This window comes from Rhinatrema bivittatum, chromosome 1 (assembly GCF_901001135.1).
Source record: "Rhinatrema bivittatum chromosome 1, aRhiBiv1.1, whole genome shotgun sequence".
In the NCBI taxonomy this organism is placed as follows: domain Eukaryota; kingdom Metazoa; phylum Chordata; class Amphibia; order Gymnophiona; family Rhinatrematidae; genus Rhinatrema; species Rhinatrema bivittatum.
The window spans coordinates 340,881,942-340,904,011 of record NC_042615.1 but is presented as its reverse complement, the minus strand read 5'-3'; the positions used below and the strand labels follow the sequence as shown (position 1 = coordinate 340,904,011).

The following is a 22,070-nucleotide window of genomic DNA, read 5'->3' as shown; positions in this document are numbered from 1 at the left end:
TTGCTGTGGTCACACGATGTTAGGTTCCCCATTAGGAGTTACGACACAGGAAAGAGATACAGGCTTCATTGTGGATAATACATTGAAATCGTTGTCTCAGTGTGCTGTGGCGGTCAAAAAGGCGAATAGACTGTCAAGAATTATTAGGAAGGGAATGGCGAATAAAATGGTGGATGTCATAATGCCTCTGCATTGCTCCACAGTGAGACTGTACCTTGAATACCGTGTGCAGTTCTGGCCGCATCTCAAAAAAGATATAGTTGCACTGGAGAAAGAACAGAGAAGGGAGACCAAAATGATAAAGGGGGTGGAATGGCTCCCCTATGAGGAACTGCTAAAGAAGTTAGGGCTGTTCAGCTTGGAAAAGAGACATCTGAACGTGGGATATAAGTGAGGTCTACAAAATCATGAAAGGATTTGAATGAGTAAATGTGAATCAGTTATTTTCTCTTTTGAATAATACAAGGACTAGGGGGCACTCCATGAAGTTAGCAAATAGCTCATTTAAAGGAAATCAGAGAAAATTATTTTTCCCTCAATGCATAATCAAGCTCTGCAATTCATTGCCAGAGGATGAGGTTACAGCAGTTAGTGTAAAGGTTTTAAAAAAGATTTGGATAAATTCCTAGAGCAGAAGTCTAAATCTGCTATTAATCAATAAGGATTTGTAGTTTGGGATATATTCATTTAATGTTTGGGTACTTTGCCAGGTACTTGTGCCTTGGTTGGCCACTGTTGGAAACAGGATACTGGGCTTGATGGACCCTTGGTCTGGCCCAGTATGGCATGTTCTTATGCTCTTGAAAATTATTCCATAGCAGGGTGGTCAGGATGGTAATGACAATCCATCAGTGGATATGGTGGCAAAAAAGGCAGGAACAAGAGGAAATAGAGCTACTAAATCCTGAAGCTTCATTGACAGAGCCCGGTTCCATACCTATTGAAATTTCTATGGCTCCAGAAGCCTCAACAGCAAAATCTACTGTAATACAATGGATAAAATATAGACTTTATATACTATATACTACTATTCCAAAAGTCACATTATTAATGCTGATTTTGATTATAGCTCTAATTATGATATGCAGTATAATTTTAAAGATAATTTTTAGATTGCAGTGGAGGGCTGATATTGAACAACCCAATCAGCTTTTTGATTGATCATATAAACACCAGGATCAATACATTAAAACTCGCACATAGAAGAAAGAGAGAATCACATATGGAACAAGTACTTGTAGATATTAAGATCACATCTATATCGCAAGGACTGATCTTTCAGCCTTATCCATACCCTATAGTGGTTAAAGATAGGGTTCTGGCCATATCAACAATAATCCTAGTAGATGCTGAAGCATTGCGACATTCTTTAGGGATGCAGACCCATAATGGTCTTCAACAATTACAATAAGCAGTGGATGAGGAGTTAAGAAATTTACAGCAAACAGTATTAGAATTTTTATACCCTTTTATAAATCAGAAGACATGTTTTCAAAAATGTGTACATTATTATATTTTAACATTTGAGCAATCCTGAAATTGGCCAGCTGGGACAAAATTACCAGATTATTGTCCAATTTCAAATCCTTATTTAGGGGAAAATAGTCTTTTGAGCTACAGATGACTTCTCAATCAGGACTAAAGATATGATCCTCCTAATCCCTTAAATCATAATAGTACCTATAGACCAGGAAAATATCACATTCCTATCTGGGCTCAGAATGTCATTAATGTTATATTTTGTGACCATTCTTTTTATGGAAATTAGTGGAACCCCAAGATGGAACTTAATTTCAGAATAAAAATCTCCTTTTACTGAACTTAAAAAATCCTAAAAAGAGACGAAGTAAATATGGAAGGGGAATTAAAATATTGGCAAGGTCTCTTCTGACAAACTTCAGCAGACACTTTTTGCACATATCCTGAGTGAATAATGATGACTAATACCACAGGGAACTTGGTCATTATATGAAGGTGATTGTGGTTTACTCAAACAAATTCGACAATAAGTGTCAGGATGTCAAAATACCATAAATCTCTCCCTGTACATCCATATGCATGACAGTTTTGGAAGGAAAATGTATCAATAGATCATAATGCTAAATGGATGAATGGCAATAGAAATCCTGATTTTGGTTGGTTGAGATTTAATAAATATTTCCCTGGTCCAATGTGCATTAAACAATATAATATAAATAATATTAACAGAGTATATAGCTTGTATTTACAGTACAAGTATGCTAACCTGACTGAATCCTTTGAAACTCATCTACAACAAATGAGGACTAAGTACTTTAATTTAAAAATGAACCATGAGGTTGGTGGAGCAGGAAGAAGTTTTTGCCCCTTCAGTGAGAAGGATAAAATAATCATGATCAATAGTACAAGGAATAAAGATTTTCTATAAATTCTGATCTAGGAGATTTACAGATTTCAAGGAAAGGACAGACTGAAATTTAGTGGACATATAAGTGAAACCACCCTCCACCCCACTCCCCCTCACAAGAGAGACGGAGGTTTGAGATGGCTACCATTTAGGTGAATTGCAGCAGAGAAAAAAAGGACAATGCAACTATGTAACTTCAGCTGCCAGCACAGGAAACTGAAAAGATTGCTAAACCCCTTATTGTGAAGGTACTTAAATAGGTAAGTCAGAGATTCAGGTAGGGGATTTGCATGTCACAGCTCCTTAGACGACTGCTGGTCATTTTGAAGGAAATATCACTAAAAATCAGAAGATTCAAACTCCTAAATTACAGAGCCAGGACCGGGAAAGGGATTTATGAGAGAAATGTACTGGAAGAGAGTCCTAGGAAGCAAACAGATTTTCAGCCTGACTACAAGGGTATTCAGACACGTGGGTACTGAAGTCCCAGACAACACCAGCAATGTCTAGGCAGGTCGGCCCCAGCATGTTTAAATTTCCTGAAAGTTGATTTAAATCAGGTGGCTGTGCTCTCTGAACATGGTCCTTCCCAAGTATTACGTATAGTAGTGTATATATATATATCTCAGGTGCTGCTGGATAATTGTTTCCAGAACCATGATATTGAAACACTGGTGAAATTTGCTTCATTGTTATTTACACCAGCTGAAAAAAAAAAAAGTTTCCCCTGATACCGACACTAATGGCTATACCTGTACCTGATAAAATTCCTGCTCTCAATAAATACCTGTTTCTTCCCTATAAGCAGAGTTCTAATCAGTCAGGATCTTCTCAGAATGTGGTGGATCTTTCTAATCTATCTGCATTTTTTGAAAATTCAGCTGTGGAAGTGACTGAGAGGTCTACAATGTTGATGTCCTTTTTTTCTAAACAGGATTTAAGTCTGGTGATGAAGTCTTATTTCAAAAATGTAAATGTTTCCTTCCATGGTGGCTTTGTCAGAATTTTTCCTGACTTAGCCAGAGCTACACATGAATGGTGTAAAACTTTCCTGGAGATGTGTCTTGAAGCTCAGGCTCTAGGCGCGAGTTTTTTGTTGCGTTATCCAGCAAATGTATAATTAAATTGAATGCTAATACATTTATTTTTTTTAGTCCAGGGCAATTGCAGGGCTTCCTAAATGCCAGAGTGACCAATCGTGCACCTAACTCAGAAACTTAAGGTTTTTCCGATGTATTTTGAAGGGGGTAATTTTCAAGCTATCCATGTTTAATATGCATATTTTATGCTGTAAGTTTCTTATTTGTTCTCCTTTTGTTTCCGCCCCTCCCTTATCTCTTTTGTCTTGTCAGAGAGAATGAGTTCCTATATATTGATAAGGGGAATGGAACAGCTCCGCTATGAGGAAAGACTAAAGAGGTTAGGACTTTTCAGCTTGGAGAAGAGACGGCTGAGGGGGGATTTGATAGAGATGTTTAAGATCATGAGAGGTCTAGAATGGGTACATGTAAATCGATTATTTACTCTTTCAGATAATAGAAAGACTAGGGGGCACTCCATGAAGTTAGCATGGGGCACATTTAAAACTAATCGGAGAAAGTTCTTTTTTACTCAATGCGCAATTAAACTCTGGAATTTGTTGCCAGAGGATGTGGTTAGTGCAGTTAGTATAGCTGTGTTTAAAAAAGGATTGGATAAGTTCTTGGAGGAGAAGTCCATTACCTGCTATTAAGTTCACTTAGAGAATAGCCACTGCCATTAGCAATGGTAACATAGAATAGACTTAGTTTTTGGGTACTTGCCAGGTTGTTATGGCCTGGATTGGCCACTGTTGGAAACAGGATGCTGGGCTTGATGGACCCTTGGTCTGACCCAGTATGGCATGTTCTTATGTTTATTTTTAATGATATATTTGTCCATGCTGCCTATAATATCTCTTTCAAATTACTGTGCAAAGTTTTTACTTTATATATTTGAAAAAATTAACAGAAAGTTAAAACAATACCCCGCGTTAAAAAGCATTATTTCATTGCGAAATGTGGTAGTAACCCCTAATTTGCATAATTTTCTAGCTTTTGCATACTCAATAAATATCGAGTGATCTACGCACGTTAGATCCCATTTAGCGTGCACGAAGGTCCTAACGCGATTGGATGATTGACTTTGTTAGCCGGATATGTAGGGATAATCAGACTTATACAGTTATGTGAATCGGATAAGTTAGACCTGCTCCATAGCAAGTCTAAACTTACCAGATAGCCATGCTGCTGAATATCCTATGTAAGTTAGCTGGATAAGTCTTATCCGGCTATGTGTGAATATTAACCTCATCACTTTTAACTTTGTACCATGTAGAGGTTTGTCTTTTTGCTGATGAAACGAAAATCTGTAACAAGGTGGACAGCCAGGAAGGAGTGGAAAATATGAAGAGGGATCTAGCAAAGCTTGAGGAATGGTCTAAGGTTTGACAGCTATGATTTAATACTAAAAAATGAAGAAAAATGCATTTAGGATGCAAAAACCCAAGGGAAAGGTACAGTATTGAAGGTAAAATTCTTCTAAGCAGAAAGAAAAAGCGCGATCTAGAGGTAATTGTAACTGATGATCTAAAGGTGGCCAAACAGGTGAGTAAAGTGACAGTAAAAGCCAGAAAGATGCTTGCCTACATAGGGAGAAGAATGGTCAGCAGAAAAAGGGAGGTAGTGATATTGCCCCAGTATAAGGCCTTGGTGAGACCTCACTTGGAATACTGTGTATAATTCTGGAGACCGCACTTTCAAAAAGGATATAAACAGGATGGAGTCGATCCAGAGCGTGGCTACTAAAATGGTCAGTAGTCTTCGTTCTAAAAGCATATGGGGATAGACTTAAAGATCTAAATATGTATACCCTCGAGGAAAGGCGAGATATGCTAGAGACATTCAAAAATCTCAAAGGTTTCCTTGCACAGGTGGTGAGCCTTTTTCAAAGGAAAGGAGGCTCTAGAATGAGGGGTCATGCAATGAGGTTGAAAGGGGGTAGACTCAGTAGTAATTTTAGGAAATGTTTTTTTTACAGAGAGGGTGGAAGTGTGGGATGTCCCACAAAAACAGTTTCTGAATTCAAGAAATTCAGTTTCTGAATTCAAGAAAGCAAGGAATAATTACAGGGGATATCTAAGGAAGTGATGAGAATTATGATAAATTAATTGGATGGATGGGCAGACTGGATGATATGGTCTTTTTCAGCCATCATGATTCTATGTTTCTGTTCATTTATAGGTTCCCTGATACTAGGGTCACTAAACTTTTGCACACAACTGTACCTAAAAATTTCATTTTGGGGGCACAAAAATGTTTTATCATGTTCAAACTACATAAAATCAATATTTTATTTTACATAAAATACTCAGTCATATTCACAACACACAAAAAATCCTTCTCCATCCTGAGGATTCATTCACAAGTACCGCCAACGAAAAATATTATTGCAACTACGAAACAATAAATATTCAGAACACAAAGAAGATGCAGACAGATGGCTTTCCAAAATATATTAACACTTTCTGCGAAACATCCAATTTTAAGATAAACATCAAATTTTGATGCTCAAACAGCAAATCTTTTCACCAATATGCAGGTTTACCTCTGTGCAGCCTGTTGATACCAACATTGGTCTACTTCTGTGAATAATCATTTTTTTCTAAAATTCATTGAACGGCACAGCAAGCATCTCTTTCTGAAGCATGATTTTTAAAGCTTTCAGTCCTACCAGCAGGTAATCAATAGTCTGCAACTTCAGTTTAACAGGGAAACAGATATCCGATCAGGCCACAAATGACAAACTTGCCACAGAAACATTTAAGTTTGATACAACTTTATATTTTGATGTCTATGCCAGTAGTTCTCAATAGCCAGTTCACCAACTGGTTATGTTATTATAGCAACTAATACACACCACATACCTGGAAGTGGTAGTTGGACCAACACACCACTAACTTGTGGGTCCTTGTTTAATTTCTCAGTCATGTCCAACACCTCTTCCTGAGAAATGTCATTTGGTCGAAGTATTACTTCACTACTAATACCTAAAAAAATATAAACATTATGTGACAATTCCCTTACATATTTTATAGTGAACTAAGGCTGTATAAAAAATATACACAGAAACTTAAACACAACAAATGTAGGAAAATGAATTTCATCGAAAAATGAGGACTAGTCCTTCAACCAAATAAAATGCAATGCAGTTTTCTATAGTAAACAGAAGTCCTAGAGGAAACAGGTATTCACATATCTGGGTCTGTCTGGCTTAATAGCAATGGTAGCAATTTAGTTTATACTGTGATAATAGAATCAAACTAGCAACTGGGCTTGTCTGGCAGGCTACAAGATCTGTAATTAACAAGGGTGGGGGTTGGGGGAGTCAACATTCAGATGGTTTGTCGGGCTAAGTTCTGGACTTAGCCAGACAAACCGCCGCTGTTGAAATTTCTGCAGGTTTCACTGCTTCTGACTGATCCAGCTAAGTAGTTAGTTGACTAAAAACGTAGAGATATATTTGTTAAGCCATGAGAAGGGTATAACCTGCATAAAACAGCATTTATCATGCAATATGCCCATATTGCAGCAAAATTGTGCAATATTTTAGTCAATAATTTGCTCCTATTGAAATGTATTTATTAGATTTGTATCCCGTACACGTTCAAAGTGAATGGGAAAAGGCCAACTGGCACCATTTCAGTAGTAACGAATCAACTGGAAAGGCGTCCAAACATTTGCACATGCAATATTCCACACAGGGAAGAATAGTTACAACCTGCATAAATGTAAACAAAAATGAGACAAAGTAAACAAAATATACATAAAATTAGCTGCTTTGCATGTATTTGTTTGCACACACAAAATTTAATGCATGCAAAGCAGCTGATGACAAGGTAATCCTATGTTAATAAAATAATGTGGCTTTCCAAATAAAAGCAAAGCCATTTTCCAAAATTGTCTCCAGGACACACCACTAATAACATTTCTCCATTTGGAAAAAACTGTTTTCTGTCTTTTATCAAATTACCAATCCACAAAAGGACACTGCTTCCAATCCCATGACCTCCCAATTTCCTAAGGAGTCTCTCAAGAGGTACTTTGTTAAGTGCCTTCTGAAAATCTAAATACACTAAATCACTCGGCTCATCTTTATCCACGTTTATTTACACCTTCAAAAAAATCGAGTAAATTGATATGGTAAGTCTTTCCTTTGCAAACATTATGTTGACTCTCCCCCATTAAATCATGACTATATGTGGTCAGTAATTTTATCTTTAAGAATAGTTTCTACCATTTTGCCTGCTAACAATGTCAGGCTCACTGTTTTATACTTTTCCATATCACACCTGGAGCCCTTTTTAAAAACTCAAGTCATATTGGCCTGCCTCCAATCTTCAGGTACCATGGCTTTAAAATAAGTTGAAAAATCAACAGAAACAGATCTGCAATTTCACATTTGAGTTCCTTCAGAACTCTGGGTAAATAACATCCAGTCCCAGTGATTTCTTATTCTGTCTGTCAATCTGATTTATTACATTCTCCAGTTTCACAGTTCATTTAGTTGATCAGAGTCATCACCATTAAAAAATGTTTCCAATGTGGGTGTGACCCCTGACATCCTCCTCAGTAAAGACAGAGGCAAAGAATTCGGTCAGCTAGCATCTCAGTTTATGACCTCACAGGCTTTTTGCTTTGTATGTACTTGAAAAACCAAGTTTGCTTACTGTAAACAGTGTTTTCCATAGATAGCAGAATGAATTAGCCAGTTCTCAAGAGCCATAGATATATATTTGCATTTAATAGATTTCTCATTCATATTAATTGTGAATAGCCTGAAACCCTGACTTGTTTGTGGCTCTTGATGACCAGAGTTGGCCAACCATGTGCTAAGGTGTAGCAGTGTTAAATTCATTCCGCTAACCAGTTGGACAATGTATGCTTGCCGATTGGTGTGCCTAGCCTGTTAAGGTCATAGGACATCAACAACTGAGAAGATCATCGATGCGGATGAATTTGTTTCTTGTAATAAACCAAAGCTTTTTTGCAGTCCAAGATCTGAAGGTTTTCTCCCCTTCATGAGCATGAGGTCTTGGAAAGAAGTTAGGTAATATGATGGACTGACTGATATGAAAAGCCAAGAAGACCTTTGACAGAAACTTAGATAAATATGGAGCACCACTCTGTTGTAGAAGAATTGCATGTACAGTGAATAGTGAACAAGTGATTGAAGATTGCTGACTCTTCCAGCTGATGTAACTGCTACCAGGAACAGTACTTTTCATTTCAAGAAGTTAAGCAAAGCTGACTCAGATGGTTTAAAAGCGGGCTTTATGAATTGAGAAAGGACAATATTCATGGTATTTTCTGCACTGGAGGTTTGAAATGCCATAGTCCCTTAATGAATTTCAATATTATTGGATGAGTAGAAATTGGCTTACTGTCCATGAGAACATGATATGCTGTTATGGCGCTAAGATGTACATCACACAAAAATGTGGAGCGAAGTTCAAAGCACACATATATCAAATAAAAAGGCAGATATGTGCTGCGAGGGTATAGCGGTCTGTTGAATTCCAGTAATGTCCAAATATAGATGTAATGTTGTTACTTTTATTTGTAAGGATAAAGGAGTATTAAATCCAAATCCCGTTAGATGCACAAACATCAAAGGTTACAATACAGCACTGTCTGCGTCAATTATCTTCTCAGTTGTCCTATAACCTTAACAGACTAGGCTTGCCAGCACTGTCCCCTTACATGGGACGTGTTTCGCCGAAGCTGCATTGGGAGGACAATTGAGTACTTGTGTAAGGAAATAGTCAAAACAAAAATTATTGAAAGCCAATTTTTAAATTACAGACTACAAAATAATTGTTGCGGGAGCACTGGGAAGCGATCCTTCTTTCGGGAAGAGTGGTGTACCACGACGCAACTGCACAGAGGAGCTCCTTAGAAGTGCTGAGGCAGGCAAGACATATCCCAGCAAAGACGGACAGGCAGAAGACCAGGGACTCGCATCTCCACAGAACCTGACACATAAGTAGAGACCCAACAATGCAATGCTGGTCTCTGGGGTAGCCCTCCGGCCACTCGATAGCTCTTTCAGACCTGCCGTACGGGAACGGCAAATGTGCCAGGACGGACAGAGGTAGAGGGCAGACGATGGAACTGGAACAAGATGAAACTTGAAGACGAGGATCAGACGAGGACTTGAAGACAAGGTCATACGATACTAGACAAGAATGAGGCAAGACTGAAGAGAAGAACATCAAGGACATTGATGAAGACACTTGCTGAGTGGAAAGACGACAGAAGAGTTAAAACTCAGTATAAAGGTATCCGGCCATTACTCGTAGCAGCACCCATCCTAAACTGAGGCTTTGGGGACCTTGTGTGATCGGCGAGGTCAACCAAGGGAAGAGGAAGCTTCTGACCCAATGCGGAAGACGAAACAGAAGGTCAGCCAAAGATGAAGAGAGGACAGCCCACTAGGAGGTAGCTCCGGAACCATGACATCCGAGAAGGAGGCTACCCTGACGAGGGTGCCAAAGAGGCAGAAGGCTTCCTAAACGTAGGAGCCAAAAGGGTCTGAACACTTGACAGTGAAAAGGACTGAAGACTGAGACATCAAAGGATTCTGAAGATGAAGACAACTTGACACGAAGACGTCAGGCACGTCCAGATATCTGGACTTCAAACCCCAGGACACTCAGTCAAGAGCATCAAGGAGGTGTCAAGTGAATTGGAGAACGAGACATCTGGACCTCGGACCCCCAGGTCACCCAACCAAGAGCAGCGAGGAGGCTCCGAGAGGCAGGACAACAGGATGATGGACTTCAGGAAGATCTGAAGGCGAAGCCATGAGGAGGGTCGGACGACAAAGACATTTGAAGACAAGGACTAGGATCCGGCGAGAGACCAAACATGGAACGAAGATGAGATGAAGGATCAGGAACCACAAAGGAAGACAAAGGAATTCCCACGAAGAACAGAGTGCCTTGAAGAAGCGGAGCTGGACATCAAGGACTCCTGGACCGAAGAGCTGGAATGGAGGATCCAGGAGCAGTCCAACTCCATGACTAAGTCCTTGTGAAGGCAACGAAGAACTGAGGACAGGGCCCTTTTGTAGGGCTGAAGAGGAAATGACTCGATGACATCATAAGGAGGAGCCAGGGGGAATGGCCCTTTAAATTCAGCAGAGAGGCGCAGCCTTGCGCCTAAAGAGGTAGGAAGCAGGATCCTGGAGAGCAGCGTCCCTGCCGCAGGCCAGAGCAGGAGCGGCACCAGGCCATGAAGCCCGACCCAGCGTTGAAGGTGGCTCCCCTCAGCAAGAAGGGAGACAGAGGGCGGCTCCAGCTGCGGCGTCGGCAGCCCCCTGGCCGCGAGGATGGAAGCAGGATGTTGGCGGCAGCTCCAGGCCGCGGACAGCGCAGTGTCGACGGCAGCTCCAGGCCGCATGGACGCAAGGCCCTCCGTGCCGGAGACAACGTGGATGGCCTCCTGGCTGCACAGAGCAGGCATCAGACGGCGGGGAAGCAAGCAGCAGAAAGGTGAGAGGCTGCTCCCAGCTAGGCTCGCGAGCAGAATCGTAACAACAATAATGTTAAACAGCAGAAGTGAACTTAGAAATAAGCTACATACCCTGAATAGGCATACATGTATTATAACTGTTATGATAATTCTGTAGATGAAATAAAACAATAGAATAATAGCAACCGGTTATGATGAAAGTATATGTAAAAAAAAAAATTAAGTCAAATGAGAGGCAGGGCAACAGTAGCAAGAAACTGTAAACAGATCTGGTATACAAACAATGTAACTGGGTATGGCAAAAATGAACACTGTGGGTGAAGTAAGAACAAGCTGTCAAACAGGTGTAAGCTGGGTTTAAAAAAGATTTGCATAAGTTCTTGGAGGAGAAGTCCATTACCTGCTATTAATCAAGTTGACTTAGAAAATAGCCACTGCTTTTACTAGCATGGGATAGACTTAGTTTTTGGGTACTTGCCAGGTACTTATAGCCTGGATTGGCCACTGTTGGAAACAGGATGCTGGGCTTGATGGACCCTTGGTCTGATCCAGTATGGCATGTTCTTATGTTCTAGGATAAAAATAAGTAAAAAATAAGTAAAAAGACCGGGGCAAGGGTTTATGACAAAGAGAAAATAGAAGACAAAGAACATACAAACCTTGTTACAGAGTTATTTTAAAGTAGGGTCGGTTTTTTGCGGCTTAACAGTGAGGAAGTGAGGGAGAGCTGAAAGATAATGGTTGGAGAGTGAAAAGCGCACGAAAAAAACAAACCAATGAATGAGCAAAGGGGTGGAGTCAAAGATGATGACGTGAAGGGAGAAGAGGGCATATCCTCACAATGGGAAAGAGTAAGAGAAGCTAAGAATATAAATAGAAATAAAACAATGAATGAAAAATGGAGAAAAAAAAAGTTTAAAGAAAAGCTGACCACTCAGTTTCTCTATTTAAGAGAAAAGGGATTAAAGAATTGTAGTTCATAAATCCAGCATTGCTCACGATGAGTAAGGAATCCAGAAAAATCACCTCCATGGGGGAGAGGGAAGTATCACTTCTAGAGCAAAGAAAAGCAAATAGGTTGCAGAGTGGTCCATTTCAAGCCAATGGGACACTAGCGGGGCTTCCAGTTTAGAGTTTCAAATGCAAGAACAATGTTCAAAAATCTTTGTTTTTAACTATTGAGTGGTCTTGCCTATGTATAAAAGATTGCATGGGCAGGAAATCACGTAGATCACCCCCATGGTGTCACAGCGAGAAGTGTTATGCAGAGTATAAAGTTTCTTAGAAGTCAGATGTACAAATGTGGATAATCTGCAGGACATCAGGCAAGATGAACAATTGTTTGCAACATATTAGTTAGATAGGATTTTTCTGTGTGTGAATGGATACAAGTAATGTTTTTACAGATGTTTATGTATGATTAATATTGGATCATATGTTCATTACATGCAATTTCATTGTATTTTTGATCATTTGATATTATGGGATAATTTTAATTGGCTTTGTTCATTAAAGATATTTGTAATATGATTATAATGGTTATGATTCCTGTTGTGCTGGAGGTGGACCCCTGGCCTGGTGCAGGATTGGTACGGCCCTCTGGTCGGACCCTGAGAGCGCCTGCCACCAGGAGGCGGAGCAAGGAGGAGACAGAGGCTAGCTGGAGCTTCGCCAATAGCAACCCGGGGTTTCCGCAGGTTGAGCCCTTGGGTACCTGGGCCGCCTGGTCTTAGGTGGGCCTTGCAGGGTCTCCTAGAGTGGAAGCGCGGGGGAGTGCCCACCACAAACAAGGGTGCGTGGTCGATGTCCAAGTAAGGATGTCCAGAGGTCACAGGAGGCCAGAATAGAGTGTCCGAGTGGATAGCGAGGATCATGGCCAGAGTATCAGTCCAGAATGGTCAGCCGAAGCAGGGGTCAGTACCTGTACAGTCCGGGAGTTGTCAGGTCAGGCAAAGGTCAAGTTCTAGGCAGCGATCAGACGTGGTAGGTGAACAAGCAGAGGTCGGATCCAGGCAGCAGTCAGACGAGGTCAGGAGCAAGCAAAGGTCAGTACCGTGAGATCAGTCCGAAGGATACTACCAGGAATGGAGAGATGAAGGAACAGGAGACGCTGAAACAGGCAAACTAGAGACACCGGTGTGTATGACCCGATTGCCAATGCAATGAACTAGTGACTGAGCCCAGCTATATATACAGGGCTCAGGTGACATCAGAATCGGGCGCCACCCATGAGTTTCCCGCGCTTGGCCCTTTAAAGTTAGGAGAGCTCCGCACGCGTGTGCTAGGGGGCGGGGCCGATGCTGAGGAGGACGCTGAGCCCCAGTGCGAGGAGGGCTGCGAGATGGAAGGCCCCAATGGGCCTGGGGATGCTTGTGGACGAGCAGCACTGGGATTGAGAGAGGAGCTGGTAGATGGGCGCGCCAGGTGAGCAGGCCCAGTCGCGGCACCAGCACGGCAGGAAGCGCAACAATTCCTTCATGTTATAGACATGAGATTAGGTGCCTGTTTCTAAATGTCAGAGGTATTTCCTCACCCATTAAGCGGAAATGACTACAATGGGCCAAACACAATAAGGCACAGATCTTATTTCTGCAGGAAACTCATCTTACTAGTGTTGAACACGAGAAACTGAAAAGCATGTGGGATGGTACTATTTATTATTCTTTTTTCAATTCTAGAAGCTGAGGTATTTGCATCTTAGTTGACAAGACGCTGCCCTGGTGGTCCACAGGAGTATACAGAATCCTGATAGACATTATATTATTCTGGACTACTCCCTTTATAAGGATAACTTTACATTAGTGAATGTGTATGGTCCTAATCAGGATCAGGATGTGTTTTACAAGAAGTTATTGGACACTATTTTATCCTTGGGTTTTGATAATGTATAGGTGAATACTGGAACCTATGTCTGGACTCCTCCTTATGGGTCTCCTATTTCTCCTCGTTTAGCTAAGGCTGGGTTTGCTCAAGGGGATCTGGTTACTACTTTCCGTTTACTAAACATCTGGAAATTTTATCACATGAACGATCGGGACTATACTTATTATTCTCCCCAATCTTATAGCCAACTTGATTATTTTCTGTGTACACCTAATTTTCTAGCTAACACGAAGGGTTGCATCATCCTCCCTTGTATTATTTCTGACCACAGTTCTGTTGAGCTGGTTTTAAGTCCTGTAGATTCTCGACTGAGTACCCCAATGTGGCAACTGAATACATTTTTCCTTGGGAAATTGGATTTCTTAAAACTGGTCAAAACCGTGTTCTGGGATTTTAATGCTCATAACCCTGAAACTGATTTTACCCCAATTCTCCATTGGGAGACTCTTAAAGCCTGTTTGAGAAGGCAGATTATTAGTTATGCGAGTCATATTCAAAAGGAGCACCGGGGTAAAGTAGATAAGTTGATGAAGGTAATTGGGTAGCTAGAGGTTCAGCATAAAAGGGACTGTGGGTAAAACATATAAAAAACTTGAGGCCAGACATAAGCTTCGCTCCCTGGAAACTTGCAAGATTGAAAGGGCCCTTAAATATATGAGACTCAACTATTATGAACATGGGGATAAGGTGAGTACTCTACTAGTGAGAGCAGTGAAGAAAAGGAGGGGTAATTCTCACCTTTCCCAGTTGAAGAATCCAAAGGGCTTGCTCACAGTTGATCTGAGTGCAATGGAAAAGTTAATGGTATAGTATTTTTCTACTCTGCTCCTAGTGATGGGTTGACCTTGCAGGGATTTCTTGATGGTATAGACCTTCTGATGCTTGCTGAAGCTCAGCGGGAAATGATGGCTGCACCAATTACTCTTTTAGAGATACAGATGGCTATCCAGGCACTCCCAGGGGGGAAATGCCCGAGCCCTGATGAGATATTCCATAGACTTTTCAAATAAATGTTTGAATGACCTAGCCCTCTACTTGTTGTCCTTGTATAATAGTGCTGGGCTGATGGACTCCTCTTTAGAGATCCTAGGAGAAGCAACTATTTCCCTCATTCATAAGGCCAGGAAAGATGCAGCATAATGTGGTTCCTACTAACCTATTTTGTTGTTAAACTCAGATCTGAAAATCTTAGCAAACATATTACAGCTGTTCAGAAACTGTTCTCCCTTTTCTGATTCATCCAGATCATTCAGGTTTTGTCAAGGACTGTTTCAATGGACAATACCAGGTGTTTATTTAATATTATACACTTGTCTAAAAAGTTGGGTAAAACAGGGCTCATTATCTCCCTGGATGCAGAGTTTGACCAAATATCATGGTCTTATCTGTTTGCAGTCTTAGGCACGTGAAACTACCAGAAAGATTTTTGCAGTGCATGGGTGCCATGTATGCGGCCCCTTGATTCCATCTTTTAATTAACGGTGTGTTATCCCCCTTGTTTTCCATCATGCACATCACGCAACATGGGTGCCCGTCATCCCCATTGCTTTTTGACCTAGCCATAGAACCACTAGCTTCCCTGTTTAGGACATAATGGGTCTTCAGTTTGAGACTACCATACACACGATATCCCTATACACATACAATGTCCTGATTTTCTTGTCAAATCTACGAGTCTCTGGCCCGCTTTAATGGCCGCTCTAGGGAATTTTGGTTGCCATCTTGGGAAATAAGGTTAATTACAGTTAATTGGAGACTTTTCCTCTGGGTCCTCACTCAGTTGTTCCCCCATGTATGGCTAAGTTTCATGTAGTAACTGAGGGGTTTTCTTATTTGGGGGTTTCTATACCTAGAGATTTGAGTTGACTTTTTTCCCAAAACTATGATAATTTGTTAGTCCAAAGACTGTGTTACAGAAATGGGCAGATTTACCAATTTCTTGGGCTGGGTGCATAAATTTAATTTAAATGAATATCCTGCCTACATTTTTATATCTGTTCCAACGTGTCCCCTATGATATACTTGCCAAGGTTTTTGATTCTCTCCATGGTATGGCACACTCTCCTGTGCGTGCGATTCAGTAACTATATTTAAATTAGGGCCCGCGGTAAAAAGAGGCGCTAGGGACACTAGCGCGTCCCTAGTGCCTCTTTTTTGATGGAAGCGGAGGCTATCAGCGGATTTGACAGCCGACGCTCAATTTTGCCTGCGTCGGTTCTCAAACCCGCTGACAGCCACGGGTTCGGAAACCGGACGCCAGCAAAATTGAACGTCCGGTTTTCAACCCGCGAGCCCATTTAAAATTTTTTTTTTATTTTTAACTTTTTTTTAACTTTTGGGGCTTTTCTGTGCACTTCCCTGGCGCCGGCAGAAATTAATGCCTACCTTTGGGTAGGTACTAATTTCTTAAAGTAAAATGTGCGGCTTGGCTGCACATTTTACTTACTGTATCACGCGGGAATGACTAATAGGGCCATCAACATGCATTTGCGCTATTAGTCTCGAGGGGGGGGGAGTTGGACGTGCGTTTTCGACGTGCTATTACCCCTTACTGAATAAGGGGTAAAGCTAGCGCGTCGAGAACACGTGTCCAAATGCCGGTTAACAGTGTGCTCCAGGTAGGCGTAACTTGCGCGCGCCGGGCCGGGGGCTGGTCCGGAGGCCGTGGCCACGCCCCCGTGCCGGAACCATGCCCGCGGCCCCGCCCCAGATGATGCACCGGCCGCGTCACGCCCCCCTGACACGCCCCCCAGGAAAGCCCCGGGACTTACGTGCGTTCCAGGGGCTTGCGCGTGCCACCGAGCCTTACTCAACATAGGTTCAGCGAGCACAGGGGGAGTTTGGGCCAGGTTTTTGGGGGGTACGCGCATATCTTACGCGCGTACCCCTTTGAAAATCTGGCCCATAGTGCCTTCAAGATATGAACTTTGGAAAATGTAGTTACGGGGAAAAAATTAAATAATCAGGGAAGGGAGTGAGGAAAAAAGAGTGGTTTATGGTTGAGTATTGATCATAGAACTGAATGCTTTCTGAAACAGATAAGTTTTTAACGTTTTCTTAAACTGTTGTGTTGATGGTATGAGGTGTAAAGAGTCAGGCAATGAGTTCCACAAGATGGGACCCACTACCGAAAAAGCTTTTACGAGATATTTCCAATATAGCAAATTTAACCGTGGGTATGTCTAAAACGTTTGATAAGGATAGTGGTCTAGATGGTTTATATATACGGAGAGTGGAGCAGAGCCATGTTGATGAATCATTATAGACAGCTATATGAATAATTGTCAGTATTTTGTAGTGTACTCTTTATTTACTAGGAAGCCATTGAATGGAGAACAAGACTGGAGTGATATGATCTCTGCGGGAAATGCCTGAGAGAATCTGAGCAGCTGAATTTTGTATTAATCGCATAGGATAAATTGCCCCTATTTTGAGCAATATAAATAGGTCGCTGGGAGGACTCACTGGTACCTAGGAAATTTAGATGTTTGGTGGTTTTACATAGTCACCTTTTGGAAGAGGAATCCATGTATTGATCATTGGCATAAATAAGTACGATCTATTGCAGACATTGAGTGCCTAAGATATGACAATTATTGAGTGAATCCTGGTCTTTCTTCACGTTTTTCATAGCAGACTTGACCACTACAGACTTGTATGGAAGTTAAGACAACCCTGAATCTTGGAGAAGTTTGAATTTTATATTTCAGGTCAATATTCCTCTTTGTAGGACTTCCCGAATTCTCATGTGCAATATGTGAACTGGGAGGACTTCCTGCTCTGTCAGGGTGTCTAAAATTTGATGTAGACTGAGTAGTTCACAGCGGGGTTTTTTATCTTTACAGACATCAATGCCAAGCGTCATTCCCATTTTTCCACAAACTTATAGTACATGAGGTCCTCTGGGATGGGGTGTGGTTGGGAGGATCTGGAACTGGGTCAGAAGTATACCTGTAGAGTCTTCTTCCAAACCTACTGACAGGGGCTCACTTATCCAGGACTCCAATGACAAAGAGGGTGAACAAGGAGGTTTCTCTGTTGCCCAAAGGGGACGCCATCAACCCAAGTACCTGTAGACAGGACCACACTATCGGGCATTTAGTGCTCAACAAGAGACACACCTGAGACACCAACTTTTGAATACGAGCCTCTTTCAGAAAAAACTTTGCCCTGCATCGTTCATATATATTATGAACAACCCTCCTTCAATGTCTCTGTAAGATATCTTATCTTTTTTTTTTTTTTTCATCTTACCTGAGCTCAGCCCTTCCTGGTTGAGTATAGAGATAGTCTCTGGCTGCAGGAGGAGAAGGCATCTGCTGTCTCTGCTGCGCTTGGCTTCCTGCACCCGCTGCCTTTAAACTGTACAATCAGCCAGTCCACTCTGACTGAAAAACCAGCTACCGAAGGAACACATCTGAGGGACCATGGAAATCACCTCAGGAATGCTCAACTGAGGGAGGGTCCATTTGATATCACCGCCAGAGAGTGGGGCTTTTTCTTTTTAAAATTCTCCTTCTAAAATCTGAAGCAATCCCCAGTAGGGAGATGCACATCCACCATCTGCTGGAGACAGAGAATACTGGCAGGCTGATGTCACTGCAGGACTATATATACTCCATCTGCTGGTAGAGTATATATCACTGGCCCTGAATCTATCGACATTTATTTATAATACACTTTTTGGCACTTCAAAGTGTACATCAAAGGAAATTACATTCAGGTACTATAAGTATTTCCCTATCCCTACAGGGCTTACAATCTAATTTTGTACCTGAGGCAATGGAGAGTAGAGCGACTTGCCCAAAGTCACAAGGAGCAACAGTGAAATTTGAACCCTGGTTTCCTTGGGTTGTAGCCCACTGCTCTGACTACTAGGCTATTCCTCTACTCATGCTAGGAAATAGATTTTTATGAACTGACCAAGGGTCATGGGTGTGCGCTGTCCAGTCCAGGTTAGAAATATCTATTGTCAAAACAATTTGGTACGAAGGAATTTGGAAGGTGTAAGCGAGCATGCATGCCATTCCTAAATTTTGGACAGCTGGCTATTAGAAAGAACTCTAGAGAGTCATTAGAAGCCAGAGAAGAGATGATGCCCCTCTTGGACAAAGTTTGTTGGGAACTGTAATTTCAAGGAAATTTAATCTGAGAGGCCAGATAGAAGTAATTAAGAAACTGAAAAAAAACAGAGAAAAGCAAGCAGCTGACAAAGAAGCAGTCAGAGAGAAACAAGGACTGGGACACCATCAGGAAGAAAAAAAAAATCTCAGATGTTTAGAGGGCGAACATGCTAGAAGGGAATTTCTACCCATGCTCCAGTCACATGTTTCTCTTCATGTTCCTTCCTACAAATTCTTTAAAGACAAGATTTGTTTTTAAATAATTCCTAAGAAAACAGAGATAGAATTAAAATCCTTGATTTAAAATGAATGCCTAGTAAACATTCCTCTATGAGACTTTGTTTCCTGCTGAAGTGTTCACCAAATAAGGCTAAACTTCACTTATCTACTGGAACTCCGCAAAAAACCAGATAAATATAACTGATAACAAAGTATCACGCTTAGGTAAGTCTTTCTGAAAATTTCAGAATTATACACAATGACATTTCAGAATGAGAAAATTATATATCTTTATTAATGCAACAGATGCTATTCTTTAATAATACTCACCTACTGCACCTGCTGCTTTTGTCTTATTTCTTACATATGCATGACTGGCAAGGTTGTCTCCCACTAAAATGACACTGAGGTGAGGCCTTGTGTTGCCAGAGGATACCCAGGATTCTACATCCCTCTGGACTTCTTTATGAATTTGCTTGGCAAGTTTAGTTCCTGAGATAACAGTAGCTTCACATCTGTGAAAAAATAATAAATTAAGTAAATTTTAAAAGAAAACAAGCTCCATCTGTTTAGATTATTCAAACTAGTTTTCCACTGATTTACTCTTTGTTTTCCTTTCAGACATTGCAATAATTGTAGCTTGCTAATTAATTCTGAGAAAATAAAGGTACAAAAATATCTCACAAGATAGGCATGGGATTCATTTCAGGCCTTAGGGTGCTTAACACTCCATTGATTTTGGCAGGGCCTGAGAATGAGGAAGAGCACGCCCTGCTGGAAGTAGTTCAATGCCCTATGGCCAGAAGTCATTCCCTTGGCCACGGGGGCTGAAAGAGGAGACTGTTACTGCCTGCTAAGTCAAGGAGGAAGTGTGTTAGAGAAAGCATGTACTTGTGTATGGGAGAGTGAGCGAGAGCATGTGTGCTTGTGTGTGAGAGAAAGCATGTGTTAAGAAGCGAGCCGGACCTTGCCTGTACCCATCGATCCTGCGGCGTGGCAATGGCCGCCATCAGCAGCAGCTTCCTCGGAGAGGAGCACAACAAGATGCGTGCTCCATTGTGGTTCCTCCCCCCATCATGTCGAGCGTCCTCGCCAGAAGTTCCCTTGCTGAGAGCAGGAACTTTGGCGATTTAAACACCGCTTCTGCAGCATTTCCCTGCCTCGGCAACAGGCTTGATTGTGCTTCACAGTTTGAGTCTCTTCATGTTTGCTTCGACCTCCGCCTGGACATGGATTGGTTTTGTCTGCTGCCTGCCTCGATCCCTGCCTGGACTAGGGTTGCTTGATCTCTCATCTGTCTCGAACCCTTGTGGAATCGGTTGGCCAGGTGTCAAACCCCATCGGTACCCTTTAGTCTCCATTCAGTCTTCAGCTTGAAGGTAAGACTGTTACTCTATTCCATTGGATCCATACATTGTAGCAGCATGTTACTCTCTGCCTGCTAATCCATGACAATTTCAGGACATCTGGAAATCAAAAGTTCCAAGGTATGAATAATGGGAAACTTTTAAAAATCCTTTTTTTTTAAATGTTAGGTGTTAATTGATGTGTTTGTTTTGAAATATTTTATTGATGTTCGGAAGTAAGTTCTATGATACAGTGCTACTGCAATGGCAGTATTTCAGTGTGTGTGCGTGTGTGTGTAGAAGGGAGGAGGAATACAGCCTGCAAAAGGAAGGTAAAGAAAGTTAAAGAGGGAATAAAAGTAAAAGAGATGGAAAGAGTTAAAGGGAAACAGCTAGGAATGGAAAATATGAGTGACCTGTATCTGGAGGATAAACAATGTGGATACTAGGGGGATGGGGCAGAGAGTTGTTTGCAGTAAAGCAAGGCTTCCCAAACTGTGGGTCAGGGCCACAGACCCTTCATTTTGGCTCAAAAATGCCTTAAATCGCAGTATTCTTCAGAGGTAAGAAGCATCAGCATTAGTAGTGGAAGGCACTCATAGGCCCTGCAGCAGCCTAGCACTTGCATGAGTTTCTGTGGTAACAGGAAACTATGCGTGAGTAGGGATTGGTGCTGTTGCAATGCAGGAGGAGTTTTAGGATTGGATCAGCTGGACAGGGTTTGGCTTTTGTGAGAGGAGAGAGCAAAAGAAGATCAACTGGGGTTATAAGAGAAGAACTGGAGAGTGAAAGGGAATGTGAGAGAAGGGTTGGAGGAAGGAGGTTAGTTTGGAAGGTAAGAGAGAAACAGGGGATAGAGGATAAGAGGAAGGCATGGGGAATGGGATGAGAGATGATCAGCTGGGAGTTAAAAGAAGGCTCGGGGTGAGAGAGGATCAGGTAGGGAATGCAAAAAAGGTTGAAGGGGGTGAGAAAGAAGGAGTGGGATGGAGAGGTGAGAGGAGGGGATTGTAAGAGGGGATCAATTAGAGGGGCATAGATTGAAAGAGGAGGATCAGCTGGAGGAGATGGAGGTTGAGAGAAAGGATGGATTAGAGGGGGTTGAGAAAGGGGATCAGCTGGAGTGTGGGGAGGGTGAGAGAGGAGTGTTTGCTGGAGGGGGACGACATCCCTGCTAATTTGTTTTGGTCATCCTTTGGGGTGACCTACAGGACCTCAATGGAGCTGATGGGATTATCCAAAAACTGTTGTTGTTCAAGAGTAAGTGAGGGTAGAGATACAGACGCTAAATAATGAACAATTGCATGGTCATTAATACTCGCATCTCTCTTTTGTACAGAGAGGCATAAAACTGAGTAAAGTACTGCCTAACTTCAGTGGTCAAGATAAGCATCATCTTAATTTTAGCTATAGAAACCTGTAAATACAACGCTTTTAATCTCCAGGCTAAGTATCGTCCAGCCTTATTACCCCCTTCAAAATATGCATGTTTAGTGATTTTGAGATGATGAGCTATGAGGTCATCATCCATAGAGTGAAGCTCAGACCTTGCTATTGTTAG

At 41.7% G+C, this 22,070-nt stretch overlaps 1 protein-coding gene across 1 annotated transcript in view; it reads right to left on the bottom strand.

Moving 5' to 3' along the window:
• The window catches only part of MTHFD2L (methylenetetrahydrofolate dehydrogenase (NADP+ dependent) 2 like), a 342,461-nt gene that overhangs the window by 310,166 nt on the left and 10,225 nt on the right, over positions 1–22,070 (bottom strand). Inside the window, exons 2-3 of the mRNA XM_029598931.1 lie at positions 19,494–19,678; positions 6,330–6,452 (exon numbers count right to left, since the gene is read on the bottom strand). Of these exons, the coding sequence (XP_029454791.1) occupies positions 6,330–6,452; positions 19,494–19,678 (308 nt within the window). The remainder of the gene's footprint in view (positions 1–6,329; positions 6,453–19,493; positions 19,679–22,070) is intronic.